Source organism: Rhinopithecus bieti, unplaced genomic scaffold (genome assembly GCF_001698545.2).
Source record: "Rhinopithecus bieti isolate Rb0 unplaced genomic scaffold, ASM169854v2 scaffold_21649, whole genome shotgun sequence".
Classification (NCBI taxonomy): Eukaryota; Metazoa; Chordata; class Mammalia; order Primates; family Cercopithecidae; genus Rhinopithecus; species Rhinopithecus bieti.
Genome location: NW_016811584.1, coordinates 2,361,012 through 2,376,206, shown reverse-complemented (window position 1 = coordinate 2,376,206; position 15,195 = coordinate 2,361,012). Strand labels below are relative to the sequence as shown.

General features: G+C 37.1%; 1 protein-coding gene across 1 annotated transcript in view; it reads left to right on the top strand.

Moving 5' to 3' along the window:
• DNAH12 (dynein axonemal heavy chain 12) overlaps positions 1 to 15,195 on the top strand; it is a 245,562-nt gene that overhangs the window by 121,285 nt on the left and 109,082 nt on the right. The window contains 5 exon segments of the mRNA XM_017894137.1: positions 820 to 971; positions 4,757 to 4,895; positions 6,388 to 6,554; positions 12,058 to 12,313; positions 14,653 to 14,961. Coding sequence (XP_017749626.1) covers positions 820 to 971; positions 4,757 to 4,895; positions 6,388 to 6,554; positions 12,058 to 12,313; positions 14,653 to 14,961 — 1,023 coding nt within the window.

Sequence of the window (15,195 nt, the reverse complement as noted above, 5' to 3'; positions counted from 1 at the left end):
ATCCGCCCGTCTCGGCCTCCCAAAGTGCTGGGATTACAGGCTTGAGCCACCGCGCCCGGCCATTAAAACTTTTTTTACTTAATAGTGGAAGGGCTGGGGGTCTCCAGGGAGGGGTCAAAACAACCTGGAGAAGAAGATAATGGTTGGGGGTGGAGTGAAGATTGGGAGGCACTCAGAGTTGTCAGGACAGCAGTTATTTAGCCAGTGATTCAGAAGAATTTCAATTTCATAACAATTAATACAGCTATGCTGATATATATCCTGGTTGTTTCAGCCTGGATCAAAATGCCAAAGAGAGTAATGTTAGAGAAACAAATATAGTGGTTTTATGTGATATTTTATTTTTAGTTAGATTATTGCCCATTTATTTTAAAATATAAAAAGGTAAAGCCAAAATCCAGGAAATTGTGACTTGAAGTACATTAGAGTGGCTTTCAAATAAATACTTGATGTATGCAGAAGGACATCTTGAAGGCATTTGGGGAATATTGGAGTGTTAAGGAGATATAAAGGCAAAAGTATCTGAAATGTTAGATATGTTGAGTATGTGATAATAAAAGTTATGTTTTTCAGGTTATTAAAAAGGAAAATTGAAAAAATATGTATTTTTTAAATTGAGTGGTGATTTCATGAATGCTTATTTTATTAATCTGCTTATGACTTAAAATATGCTATATGTGTTCTTTTATATGAATGTAATATTAAAAGGGGAAGGCTAAAGTTTTTAAAAGCTAATTTAATAGTATAAGTGTTGAAAAGAGCCTTTCAGATACAGCAAGTACATGGTTTTAATACTTTAAAACTTATATTTTCTTGTAGTTGAAAAACAAAGGTCGCTGGGTCCATTGGAATGAATTAATTAAAAATACTAATTTAGGAGATAAACAAATCAAGATTCAAGATATCATAGTCCCTACGATGGATACAATTAGATATACGTTTCTAATGGATTTGAGTATTACCTATGCAAAGTAAGGAACTCTGCTATAAACAAGCATTTTGAATGTAAAAGTACCATTTTAATAGGATTATGGCAAATTTTGAAGTATTTAAGATCATCCTTTTTCAGATAACTGAAATCCTGGGGGACTTGTTGAATGTTGAAAGTGACATCTGTTGCTATTGGCAAACCTGGAATGCACATTTCCCATTGCCCACTCGAAAGCCCTTGCCATCATACTTTGCTGCCTCATAAGTCACCTTACATTTTTGATTTGTAACAGCACACTGAAAGTCTGCTGTAGTGTTACTGTTAAAAATGTATGCAGTCTACTTAAAGATTCAGTGTACTCCTGAGACATCAAAGTAACCATGATCCACATTCTCCTGTTACATTTAGCGTTTTCACATATGTCCTATGCTAGTTCTGGATTCTATAACTTAAGATGAATATTAAAAACTCAGAAAAGTCCATCAAAAATAAAGACACATGAAACTGATCAAAAGCCTAGATATGTACTGTTTGCATATCCATACCAACTTTCTTAATAACATTTAATAGTTACTTTTCTTTTAAAACACTAGGTATAATTTATAATTCATACTACTTAAACTAAACAAGTTTGTATAATCATAAATGTCATTTTTTGATAAAGAACCTGTTTCTGAATGCATTCTGTGACCAATTTTACCTTGTTTTAAAAAAAAAAAGGAAAATAGCTTATGAGGGAAAATTAGTTGGTGTCAGTATTGCGTTCTTTGGCATTAGAAGCTAAGCAGGAAGACGTTGCCATTCTTGTGACATTTCTAGTATCAGCAGTTCTTTATTTTTTTTTTTTTTTTTCCAGACAGGATCTCACTCTGTCACCCAGTCTGGAGTACAGAGGTGCAATCGCAGCTCACTCCAGTCTTGACTTCCCAAGCTCTAGCGATCCTCCCACCTCAGCCTCTCAAGTAGCTGGGACTACAAGCATGCACCACTATGCCTGGCCTTTTTTTTGTTTTGTTTTTTTGTAGAGATAGGTTGCCCAGACTCATCTTGAACACCTGAGCTCAAGCAAACCACCCGCCTCAGCCTCTCAAAGTGCTAGGATTACAGGTGTCAGCCACCGTGCCTGGCAATACAGTTCTTTTGTGCCAAGAACCATTTGTCAGAATAATACTTTTAAATAAATAAGTACAAATAGAATTATAAAGTAAACCATATATATACATTTATTTATTTATTTACTTATTTATTTGAGACAGAGTCACTTGCACTCTGTCTCACAGGCTGGAATGCAGTGGCGCGATCTCTGCTCACTGCAACCTCTGCCTCCTGGGTTCAAGTACTTCTCCTACCTCAGCTTCCTGAGTAGCTGGGATTACAGACACCTGCCACCATGCCCCGCTAATTTTTTGTATTTTTAGTAGAGTCAGGGGTTCACCATGTTGGCCAGGCTGGTCTTGAACTCCTGGCCTCAAGTGATCCACCCACCTTGGCCTCCCAAAGTGCTGGGATTACAGGCTTGAGCCACCGTGCCCAGCTTGTTTTTTCTTTTTATATCGAAATACATTTATAAAAATATTGAACATATTTGGGCTGTAGTAGTAAATATATATGTTTATTAACACATTAAATAGCAAGATCTGTCAGTGGATCTGATGACTATAATACCTTTGAAGAAGGAATGGGCATGAGTGATATTTTTGAGATACTGTAACAATTGTAATGTGTAGGATAATAGCTATGATTTCTACTGGTGACAAAGACACAGGTACTACTCATACAATTGCTACATTTTAGCTACAGGATAGCAAAAGTAAAGGTATAAACTTTTTGTCATTCAAGTTCACAGATTCTCTGAATTCTACGAATGTTTTTAGTTGGTTCATGGACCCCAAGTTAAGAACAGAAATTTATTAAGTATTATTTTAATAAATAGATTTTCATAGAGCTAGTGTTAGACTGGAACATGGAGATGAATTCTCAGGGGTCACTCTAGTTCTAAAAGAACTTTAATTTTGTGTTCATATTTCAGTAACAATTTTCAAAATTAATACTAGCATAGTTTGGCTCACTTAGATGACCCCTTATAACTGAATATGGCTACCACTCAGTTTCAGTGCCTTTCTGTTTATCTTTTTTTGTTGTTGTTGTTAGACAGAGTTTCACTCTTGTTGCCCAGGCTGGAGTGCAATGGCACAATCTCAGCTCAGTAACCTCTGCCTCCTGGGTTCAAGTGATTCTCCTGCCTCAGCCTCCCAAGTAGCTGGGATTACAGGCATTTGCCACCATGCCTGGTTGATTTTGTATTTTTAATAGAAGTGGGGTTTCTCCATTGTTGGTCAGGCTGGTCTCGAACTCCCTACCTCAGGTAATCTCCCTGCCTCGGCCTCCCAAAGTGCTGTGATTACAGGCATGAGCCACCGTGCCCGGCCTGTGTTTGTCTTTATGTATTGTGTATTAACAAGTTATCACTCAAAATGATAGTATTTTATTTTTAATGCAGCATTTCTCAAACTGGGATTGTCCGGAGTTTTGTGAACATAAACTCATGTGACTACTTTTCCCCTTAAAATTAGTTGTGATCACTTAAGAATGGGAAACCTTGCTTGAAGCCTCACTGAATGGGGAATTCCTTAGTGTTTGCTTTTAGACAAATATTTTCAGTTAGTAATTGAATTGATTTAAAAATGCTATTAACAGTATACATATACATAACTGTTAGCTTTAGAATTCACTGTCGTTCCATCTCTCACAAAACCTTTGGCTGTTGAGATCACTGGGAAACAGCCTACAGCTATCTTACTGTCATCCCCTTGTTATTCACATGCTGCCCCCATGTCTCTACTATAAAAGGGCAAATACAGCTCTTTTCTGAAGAGACAGATTTTGACTTTCTGCTCTGAAAAGTTAAGCATGTTATTACTTGTTTCGTAAATGTTTTGTATAAACGACGTTACATCTATTCAAATAATAGTTTATTACTATTAAAGTATCTGCAAGGCCAGGCCCAGTGGCTCCTGTCTGTAATCCCAGTGCTTTGGGAGACTGAGATGAGAGGATCACTTGAGGCCAAGAGTTTGAGACCAGCATGGGCAACATAGCCAGGCCCTGTCTCTTCAAAACATTAAAAGTTAAAAAAAAAAAAAATTAGCCTGGTATGGTGACATGCCACCTATAGTCCTAGCTACTTGGGAAGCTGAGGCAGGAGGATCCCTTGAACCCAGAAGTTCGAGGCTGCAGTGAGCTATGATTGTGCCACTTCATTCCAGACTGGGTGACAGAGTGAGACTTTATCTCAAAAAATAAAAATAGATCAGGCATGGTGGCTCATGCCTGTAATCCCAGAACTTTGGGAGGCCGAGGCAGGTGGATTACTTGAGGTCAGGAGTTTGAGACCAGCTTGGCCAACATGGTGAAACCCGTCTCTACTAAAAATACAAAAATTAGCTGGATGTGGTGGTGCACGCCTATAGTCCCAGCTACTTGGAAGGCTGAGGCAGGGGGATTGCTTGAACCTGGGAGGTGGAGGTTGCAGTGAGCCAAGATCACACCACTGCATTCCAGCCTGGGGAACTAAGTGCAACTCTGTCTCAAAAAAAAGAATAAAAAATAAAAAGATACAAAATAAAGTCTCCGAAACGTTATGTAAAAATGTATGCCAATCATTACTTTTATCTGTCTTTCATGAAATAATAACTATAGGTAAAAAATGAGTTTTTAATGAAGATGATTTGATTCTTATGTAAGCTTTTAACTACCACCTCCTTTAGTAGAAATGTATTCTGACTTTTTTCCATTTTGAATAATATATTCATTGTTTTCATTAAGGCCACTCCTTTTTGTGGGTCCAACGGGTACAGGAAAATCTGTGTATGTGAAGGATAAGCTAATGAATCACTTGGAAAAGGACAAATACTTTCCTTTTTATGTTAACTTATCTGCACGGACCAGTGCCAATCAGGTTCAGGTTAGTTTAAAGACAGAAACCTGGGTCTGTCATTAATATTTTGTCTTATTTGCTCAGTGTTTAAAATTGTACATTAAATAAGCAACTGTGTAAATCTATGAATTTAAATAAAACTTTCAAATGTTTGGGGAATTACAAGTTTTGAAATTAATGAGAAAAGTTTCAGAGAACATTTTACATTAATAGTGGGTTATTGAGCTTTATTACCTGTTTTGTTTTTTTTTTAAGCCTGAGAAGAAGCAACAATTGATTTCTTAACTGGTGAAGGGAGTATAAAAGACACACACACACAGGGCGGGGCAGGGGTGGGGAGATCCAGGGAGAAATGAGAGAACTTTGAATTGTTCTCTCAAGACCCTCCTGGATGGGCCTTAGGGGCATTTGCTGCTCTCTGGACCTTTCAAACCATGGGCCTGTGACAGGAGCCACGTGAGTGCATCCCATCCTTTGCCCTCAAATGTGTCAAGGTGAAACTACTTCATGAAACCTTTTCTAATTGCCATTTTCATCATCCATTCCTAAATTTATGCCTATCCATTCTCTCCCGGACTCATTTCTGTTGTTTTAAGTCTATATGCTTCACTGAGCTTCAAAATCTTACAAATTTAGAACACTTTTACTGTGGAGCTTTATTTGAATGAAAATAATTTCAGTTTATTTTTCCGATGGACAAGTGAGTTCCAAAAGTATTAGAACTATAAGAAAGCATTCACATTTATTTTAGCTATAAAAAACTGCCAAATGTAAAGATTAATGCATTTAAATATTAAGTAAGTTAAAATGAATAGATACATTCTTGAGTACAGATGGACACAAAGAAGGGAACAACAGAAATTGGGGCCTACTTGAGAGTGGAGCTGGGGAGGAGGGTGAGGATTGAAAAACTGCCTATTGGGTACTATGCTTATTACCTGAGTGATGAAATAATCTGTACACCAAACCCTTGCAACACACAATTACCCATATAACCTGCATGTGTACTCCCTGAACCTAAAATAAAAGTTTGAAATAAAAATTATTCAGTGAAGAAAAAAAAAACATGTTGGTTGTCCAATGAGGAAAATATTGTAGAAATTTTGGTGACATTTGTAGAAATATTGTAGAAACATGCATATACTATACAAAGATAATACATAAATATATGTGTGTAACAATTGTGAGTGCATAGGATTTCAATAAATGTTTGAATGATGTTGATTGTGAAGTTTAGTATCACCCTAAATATGAATAAATAAAAATAAACACACACATAATGCTGCTTGATATGATTTCCCTACAGAAACTTAAACTTTTTTTTTCTGATGTTAAATATGGTATTTTATGTTAAGTTAATCATTGATAAATTAAGCAAATAGTCATTGTTACTGGTAAAAATCCCATGGATTCTGGCAAAATGGGTTGTTTTACTTGTTGATACTGATTTAACATAAGTATGAAAATAAATTCCTAATTCAGTTATAGGTAAATATACCACTCTTCCTTTATATTTTAGAACATTATCATGGCTAGATTGGATAAAAGACGCAAAGGAGTCTTTGGACCACCTATGGGGAAGAAGTGTATAATTTTTATAGATGATATGAATATGCCTGCATTGGAGAAGTATGGAGCTCAACCTCCTATTGAATTATTACGACAATTTTTTGACTGTGGACATTGGTAACTATTTAATTTGATAAGTTATGCTGAAGTTATATCTCAGTTTTATTTTAGGTTTTAAAGTAAAATAATATATTTTCGAGATATTTAAGGAAAAGAATGATTGCTCAGATTTTCCTGTACATGAAGGCTTTCTAATATCTTTCGAAAAGACTTTTAAATTGAGAGGAAGGAACAGATATTTCCTGTATACTCCCTGCCCCCAACACATGCATAGTCTCCTCAATCTCAACATCCCCACCAAATTGGCACATTTGTTACAATTGATAAGCCTACATTGCTATATCACAATCACCCAAAGTCCATAGTTTACTTTAGGGTTTGCTTTATGTGTTGTACATGCTATGGGTTTGGAGAAATGTATATGATATGTATCCATCATTATAATATCATAGAGAGTATTTTTACTGCTGTAAAGATCCTCTGTGTTCTCTTTTCATTCCTCCCCCAACTTCAGCCCCTTTGTAAGAGATCCATTGATCTTACTGTCTCTATAGTTTAGCCATTTTCAGAATGTCATAGAGTTGGAATAATACAGTATATAGCCTTTTCAGATTAGCTTCTTTCGTTTAGTAATATGTATTTGAGTTTCTTTCATATCTTCTCATGGCTGATAGCTCATTTCTTTTTAGCACTGAGTAACATTCAATTGTCTGGTTATACCACATTAACCTACTGAAGGACATCTTGGTTTCTTCCAAGTTTTCAACAATTATGAATAAAGTTGCTATAAACATTTGTGCACAGGTTTTACATGGACATAAGTTGTCAACTTCGAGTAAATACCAAGGAACACAATTGCTGAACAATGTGGTAAGAATATGTTTAGTTTTGTAAGAAACCACCAAACTATCTTCCAAAATAACCATACCATTTGCATTCCCATCAGGAATCAATGAGAGTTAGTGTTGTTCCACGTCTTCTCTGGCATTTGGTATTGTCAGTGTTCTACAGTTTGGCCATTCTAATGAGTGTGTGGTGGTATTTCGTTGTTTTAATTTGCATTTGCCTGACATATGGTAAGAAGCATCTTTTAATATGTTTATTTGCCCTCTGTGTGTCTTACTTGGTGAGGTGTCTGTTAGGGTCTTTGACCATTTTTAAATTGGGTTGTTTGCTTTATTGTCATTTAGTTTTAAGAGTTCTTTGTATATTTTGGATAATAGTCCTTTCTCGGATGTGTCATTTGACATTATTTTCTCCAAGTCAGACCTGTCTTCTCATTCTCTTGACATTGTCTTTGGCAGAGCAGAAGTTGTTAATTTTAATGAAGTCCAGTTTTTCAACCAGTCCGTTGGTGTTGTGTCTGAAAAAGTCATTGCTATACCCAAGTTCAGCTGGGTTTATTCCTTTGCTATCTCCTAGGAGTTTTATAGTATTGCATTTAATATTTAGGCCTGTGATCCATTTTTAGTTAATTGTTGTGAAGGGTGGGTAAAATTGTGTATAGGTCAATTTTTTGCATGTGTGTGTCCAATTGTTTAATAGTATTTGTCTTTTGCTAAAAGATAGGGGTCTTGCTATGTTGTTGAGGCTGTTCTCAAAATTCTAGCTTCGAGCAATCCATCTGCCTCAGCCTCCTGGGTAGGTGGGATTATAGGTATGGGCCACTGTGCCCAGCAAAATTTCTTGAAAAGACTATCTTTGCTCCCTAATATTGCCTTTGCTCCTTTGTCAAAGATCAGTTGACTATATTTATTGGGTCTATTTCTGGGCTCTCTAATCTGTTCCACTGACCTATTTGTCTGTTCTGTCAGTACCACATTGTCTTGACTACTGTAGTTTTATAGTAAGCCTTAAAGTTGGGTAGTGTCAGTCCTCTGACTTTGTTCTTCTCTTTCAATAGTGTTGACTAATCTGGGCCTTTGGCCTCTCCATATCAACTTTAGAATCAGTTTTTCAATATCCAAAAAATAACTTGCTGGGATTTAGATTGGGATTGCATTGAATCTACAAGTCAAGTTTGGAAAGTCTGTCATAATATTGTTTTCCTATCCATGAACATGGAATACCTCTCTTTATTTAGTATTTTGATTTAGTTCATCAGGGTTTTATAGTTTTCCTCATATAGATCTTCTATATATTTTGTTAGATATATCCCTAAGTATTTCATTGGGGATGGGTGCTAATGTAAATTGTGTTGTACTTTTTTTTTTTTTTTTTTTTTTTTTGAGACCGAGTCTCACTGTGTCACCCAGGCTGGAGTGCAGTGGCATGATCTTGGCTCACTACAACCTCTGCCTCTGGGTTCAAGAGATTCTCCTGCCTCAGCCTCCCAAGTAGCTGGGTTTACAGACATGCGCCACTATGCCAAACTAATTTTTGTTTTTTTTTTTTTTTTTTTTTTTTGAGACGGAGTCTTGCTCTGTCACCCGGGCTGGAGTGCAGTGGCCAGATCTCAGCTCACTGCAAGCTCCGCCTCCCGGGTTCACGCCATTCTCCTGCCTCAGCCTCCCGAGTAGCTGGGACTACAGGCGCCCGCCACCTCGCCCGGCTAGGTTTTGTATTTTAGTAGAGACGGGGTTTCACCAGGTTAGTCAGGATGGTCTTGATCTCCTGACCTCGTGATCCGCCCGTCTCGGCCTCCCAAAGTGCTGGGATTACAGGCTTGAGCCACCGCTCCCGGCCTTTGTGTTTTTAGTAGAGACAGGTTTTCACCATGTTGGCTAGGCTGGTCTCGAACTCCTGACCTCAAGTGATCCACCTTCCTTGGCCTCCCAAAATGCTGGGATTACAGGCATGAGCCACTGTGCCTGGCCCAGGTGTTGTACTTTTAATTTCAAATTCCACTTGTTTATTGCTGATATATAAAAAGGTGATTGACTTTTACATGGTAACTCTTTACAAGCTTGCTATAATCACTTATTAGTTCCAGGAGTTTTTTGTAGTTCTTTCAGATTTTCTTTATAGATCATCATGTTACCTGCAAACAAGGACAGTTTCATTTCTTTCTTCTCAGTCTGTATACCTTTTTTTTCCTTATTGCTAGCCCTTATTATGATGTTGAAAAGAAGTGGGGAGAGGGAACATTCTTACCTTGTTCCTGATCTTAGTGGGAAAGCTTGGAGATTCTCACCGTTAAGTATGGTGTTAACTGTAGAGTTTTTATAGATATTCCTTACCAAGTTGAGGAAGTTACTTTTATTCCTAGTTTACTGAGAGATTTTTGGCTTTTTTTTTTTTTTTTTTTTTTTTTTTTTTTGCTTTTATTTGAGACAAAGTCTTACTCTGTCGCTCAGGCTGGAGTGTAGTGGCGTGATCTTGGCTCACTACAACCTCCGCCTCCCAGGTTCAAGTGATTCTCATGCCCTAGCCTGCCAAGTAGCTGGGATTACAGGTACATACCACCACACCCAGCTAATTTTTGCATTTTTAGTAGAGACAGTTTTGCCATGTTGGCAAGGCTGGTTTTGAACTCCTGACCTCAAGTGATCCACTGCCTTGGCCTCCTAAAGTGCTGGGATTACAGGTATGAGCCACCACGCCCGGCCTGGAGGATTATTCATTGGCCTAACTTCCATATTGTTGTATCTCAAGGAATAGGAAGGTCTGAGAAGAGAGAGAGAGATGGGAAACAGCCAGTCAGTGTAACAGTCAGAACACACACAATATTTATCAGTTAAGTTTTTCTTCTTATATAGGTGCAATTCATGGTGCTCCAAAACAATTACAATAGTAACATCAAAGATCACTGATCACAGATCACCATACCAGATATAAAAATAATGGAAAAGTTTGAAATATTGCAAGAATTACCGAAATGTGACACAGAGACTGGAAGTAAGCAAATGCTGTTGGAAAAATGGTGCCTGTAGACCTGTTCAACACAGGGTTTCTAAAAACCTTTCTCAGTTTGTAAAAAACACAGTATCTGCAAAGCTTAATGAAGTGAAGTGAAATAAAATGCGGTATGCCTGCACTTTTCAACTTAATTTCAATTTTTGAAAATAACTTACAGGTTACATCCTTCCAAGTACCATTCCCCCAAGTCAATAATTTGTGGGTAGTGTCCAGCCTAAGTAACCATAATCAGCACCCTATTTTTCTACCATGTTTTTAACTGTATATTTTCTGTGGCTGCTTGGAACTACCTACTATATCTTGGAGATGGCTTGTATTTGACAGCAATCTCATGGATAACCCTTCTATTCTCCCCACACCACTTTATGGTGACATGGTTAGTTTCTCACATGCAAGATATAGCACCTTTTCATTAGGATTAATAATTCTTCCTTTCCTCCTCTTAAATGTACTTTTCTGTTCTTCAGTATGCCAAGATTTTTATCTCAAGACAAGGGTAAATGAATTTCAAAGCTAAGTCGTATTTTACAGATGCATTCTTGTTATTACTATAGGCCCTAGGAATTCTGCTTTCAGGAGATAACCATTGTTGAGATAATAACTGCAATTATCTCAGGAGATAGTCACTCTCCTGAGTTAGTGATTATCAGGAGATAATCACTATTCCACAGTGATTTTTTTCTATATAAGTCTATTTTTATGTTTTAAAATAGGCTCACATTACATGTAATGTTTTGTAAATTATTTTACACTTATATATTTATCTTGAATAGCCATATCAGTGCATATTTGTCTACTCATTCATTTTATTGGCTTTAGTATTATGTGGATGTTGCCTTAATTTACTTAGCTGGTCTTCTATTGATGATTATTAGGGTTGTTACCAAAAAACATATTTTCATACTTTCTAGCATGCTTTTAGCCTAAGGACTGGCTAGATAGACTCCTCCCCCAGCCTCTGTATGTGTATGTCTGTGTGTGTGCAATAGCTTCAGTATTAAAGACTTGATGGCTTATTGACAATAGCAACCTTTTACTCTAAGTGGTTCCAACTAAATTGTGTCATTTCATACTTCTTTCTGATTAACTTCCTTGAAATTTCATTTTTCCCTAATGGGTCCCTTTCTATAACAAAATGTATAGATCCTATTTAGACATCCTTATCCACTCTGAAGATACAGTTTGAGATGAGAAAAAGAAAATCAGGACATTGCTATAACCAGTTTGACTACATAACTTAGTGTTCAAACTGTGACCTTTCTGACAGTAAAAGGGGAGTGTTATTAATAATTACTTCAGTACAACAAGCACAAGCCAGAATTGTCCTAGGTAAAATGAGATACATGATAACCTTATCATTAAACAGCTACAAATAGGATTGATCACTCATCCATGCTTCTAGAATTGGAATAAGAAAGGAGAAATGGAGAGTCAAACTGTAAGGAAGAGTAGGAGGAAAGAGAGGGAAAAGTAAGAGGAAGGGTCATTCTAGATACCCAGAATCTGGGTAACAGAATCAGTCACTGAGGGGAGAAACCAAATTCTGCTTTAAAAAAAAATTCTCTCCTACTCAAAGTGTTATCTGAAGTTATTCCTTTTAGAGAAGCTAAAGTCTGATTAAATTTCTTGGGAGATCTGTATTTCATTCCATCTTACTGTGTTTATAACAGATAATCTAAGTTTTTTGTGTGTGCTTTCTAAGGTATGACCTTAAGGACACAAGTAAAATCACGCTGGTGGACATAGAGCTGATTGCTGCAATGGGCCCTCCAGGTGGTGGAAGAAATCCAGTTACTCCCCGTTGTATTCGACATTTCAACATCTGCAGTATTAATTCTTTTAGTGATGAAACTATGGTCCGAATCTTCTCATCTATTGTAGCATTCTACCTTAGAACTCGTGAATTTCCTCCAGAGTACTTTGTAATTGGGAACCAGATAGTCAATGGGACTATGGAGGTCAGTCAGTAATGCAACGTAAATGTTTTAGTATTGCATATTTCCCTCATTTGTCCCTTATTTTATTTGTTTAACGTTGTTTCCCACTTAACTATCTGCTTTGGTCTTTGGTGTCAGAGAAACTGTTTAGAAGACCAGAGAATAGGAAGATCACACGATTTGAAATGAGGGCATCTAACTTGGGTTGAGCCTTGACTGCTATTTCCTGGGTATATGACTTTGAGCAAGTAATTTGACATTCTAGAGGCTGTTTATTTAATGACTAAAATGGAATAAAACACCTATTTTACAAGGTTGTTTAAGGAAAACATCTAAAACTAGTATCTGCCACATCACAGGTATTTTGCCGTTAGGGTCCTACTCTGGTATTTGTCAAGTTTCTTCTGTCTTCCCTCCCATTTTTCATGCTTGTCTTAAAGAAATTTAAGCAGCTTATGAATACATTACTTTTAGTCAGACCATATAATTTATAAGTAGCAATGAAAAAATAATTATAAAAGAGAAATACAAGCGTGGAAACAGACAACAAGACTCCCCATATGGCCAAAGAACAGTTTTTAACTTATTTTAGATGTGTTATTTGCCTCTGTTCAGAGACTAGAGCCAGCCTCATCTCTAATGGTAAATGGGAAACAATATATATAAAAGCATGTCAGTCATGATCTTACCAACCTACACTTTCTAGAAGCTTGAAAAAGCAAGTTTCATTTTGTGATCACTGCAACTGGAAGCTAAAAGCTCCCTAGAATCCTTCCATCCATTTCCAAGAACATCAGTCTTATCTTCTAAAATTCTCCTCTTGTTTCAGTGGAAAGTGTGTGCTGTTCAAGTAAAGAAACTATGAGCAAAGAGATTACTATCTCATTTATTCTGATACAGAAAAGTGCTTTTATTTATAAATATAATATTTCTATTTCAGGCATGTCCTGGAAAATACAGGGGTGTTGGTCAGGTAGAAGGGGATACAGAAAGCATACCTGCCACCACCCTACTCCCAGCTTTTTTCTGTTTTTCTGTATTTGAAGCATTGTAGACCTACCATGTGTGGAGGCTGGAGCAGGGAGATGAATCACAGAACACATACAAATAAAAAATGTTGACTGGGCGTGGTGACTCACGCCTGTAATCCTAGCACTTTGGGAGGCCGAGGTGGGTGGATCATGAGGTTGAGAGATTGAGACTATCCTGACCAGCATGGTGAAACCCCATCTTTACTGAAAATACAAAAATTAGCTGGGCGTGGTGGTGCATACCTGTAGTCCCAGTCACTCGGGAGGCTGAGGCAGGAGAATCACTTGAACCTGGGAGGCAGGGTTGCAGTGAGCTGAATTGTGCCACGCCACTCCAGCCTGGCGACAGAACAAGACTCCATCTCAAAAAAAAAAAAAAAAAAAAAAAAGGTTTTTTATTTTCCTGTTTTGGACTTATATTATAAAAGGGCTTAATTCACCTGGCCTTTAAGAGAACATTAAATTCATTTGGTGAATCAGTACATAGTAAAAATATACTTCATTTCCTTATAGCCAATTTAGATATAAGGAAGAAGGGGGTGAGGGAATAAGGATAGAAGGGAAGAGAAGAACAAATTGATTTGTTTTGAAGTTGATTGTAGTACAGAAAATTATTTCATCATCATCTTGTGGAATGATTCAGCATGAGTTATCTGATTTCACTTTCTATAAAAGATTTTGTTTTCACTATTTAACCTCAGATTGTTCGCCTTTAAACGGCATAACCATAATAACTGGGAAATAAAAGTAGAAACAGGTTTCTACTTGGATGGGCTTGGATGGAATCAGATGTTAAGTTCCCTCAGCTTTATAATGCCTGGTTGAGTGCTATAAGCCAAAATAAACATATATGCCATGCTAGGCTTAGTACTGTGCAATTTTCCAAGCCAGGATGATCTTTTTTCTTTTTTCTTTTTTTTTTTTTTGAGACAGAGTCTCACTTCGTTGCCCAGGCTGGAGTGCAATGGCGCGATCTCGGCTCTCTGCAACATCCACCTCCACCTCCTGGGTTCAAGCCATTCTCCTGCCCCAGCCTCCTGAGTAGCTGGGATTATAGGCATGCGCCACGACACCTGGCTAATTTTTGTATTTTTAGTAGAGACGGGTTTTGCTACGTTGGCCAGGCTGGTCTCGAATTCCTGACCTTAGGTGATCTGCCCAGCTCAGCCTCTCAAAGTGCTGAGATTACAGATGTGAACCACCGTGCTCAGTCCAAGTCCATATAATCTGATAGAGTAAATAAAATATTTTGTATAACATTCCATTGGTTACATGACTTTGCTGATTATAAGCATTTTATTTTTGCTTTGTTGCTTTTTTCATATTCAGATATATAAACAATCTGTGGAAAATCTTTTACCCACTCCCACAAAATCCCATTATACTTTCAACTTGCGTGATTTTTCACGTGTCATCCGGGGCTGTTTACTCATTGAAAGAGATGCTGTGGCGAGCAAACACACTATGATCCGTCTGTTTGTGCATGAGGTTCTCCGAGTGTTTTACGATCGCCTCATTAATGATGATGATCGAAGATGGCTGTTCCAGTTAACTAAAACTGTTATAAAGGACCATTTTAAAGAATCATTTGACAGTATCTTTTCACATTTGAGGAAACAAAATGCACCTGTGAGTACAGTGATTAAGAACATATTGAGTTAAAGCAGTACAATACATGAATTGTTACAATTAAGTTATATTTTTGAAAATCATTTCTTAATGAAATTTTTTTTAGCATTCCTTGTAAATAGGTGTTTGTTTTGAGAAGATTTATCTTCATAGGAAAGTATGCAACATAGAAGTTATTTAAAGAATAACACCTTATGTGATAGGGAATAAATGCTATAATAGATATAAAGTGCTTAACATGAT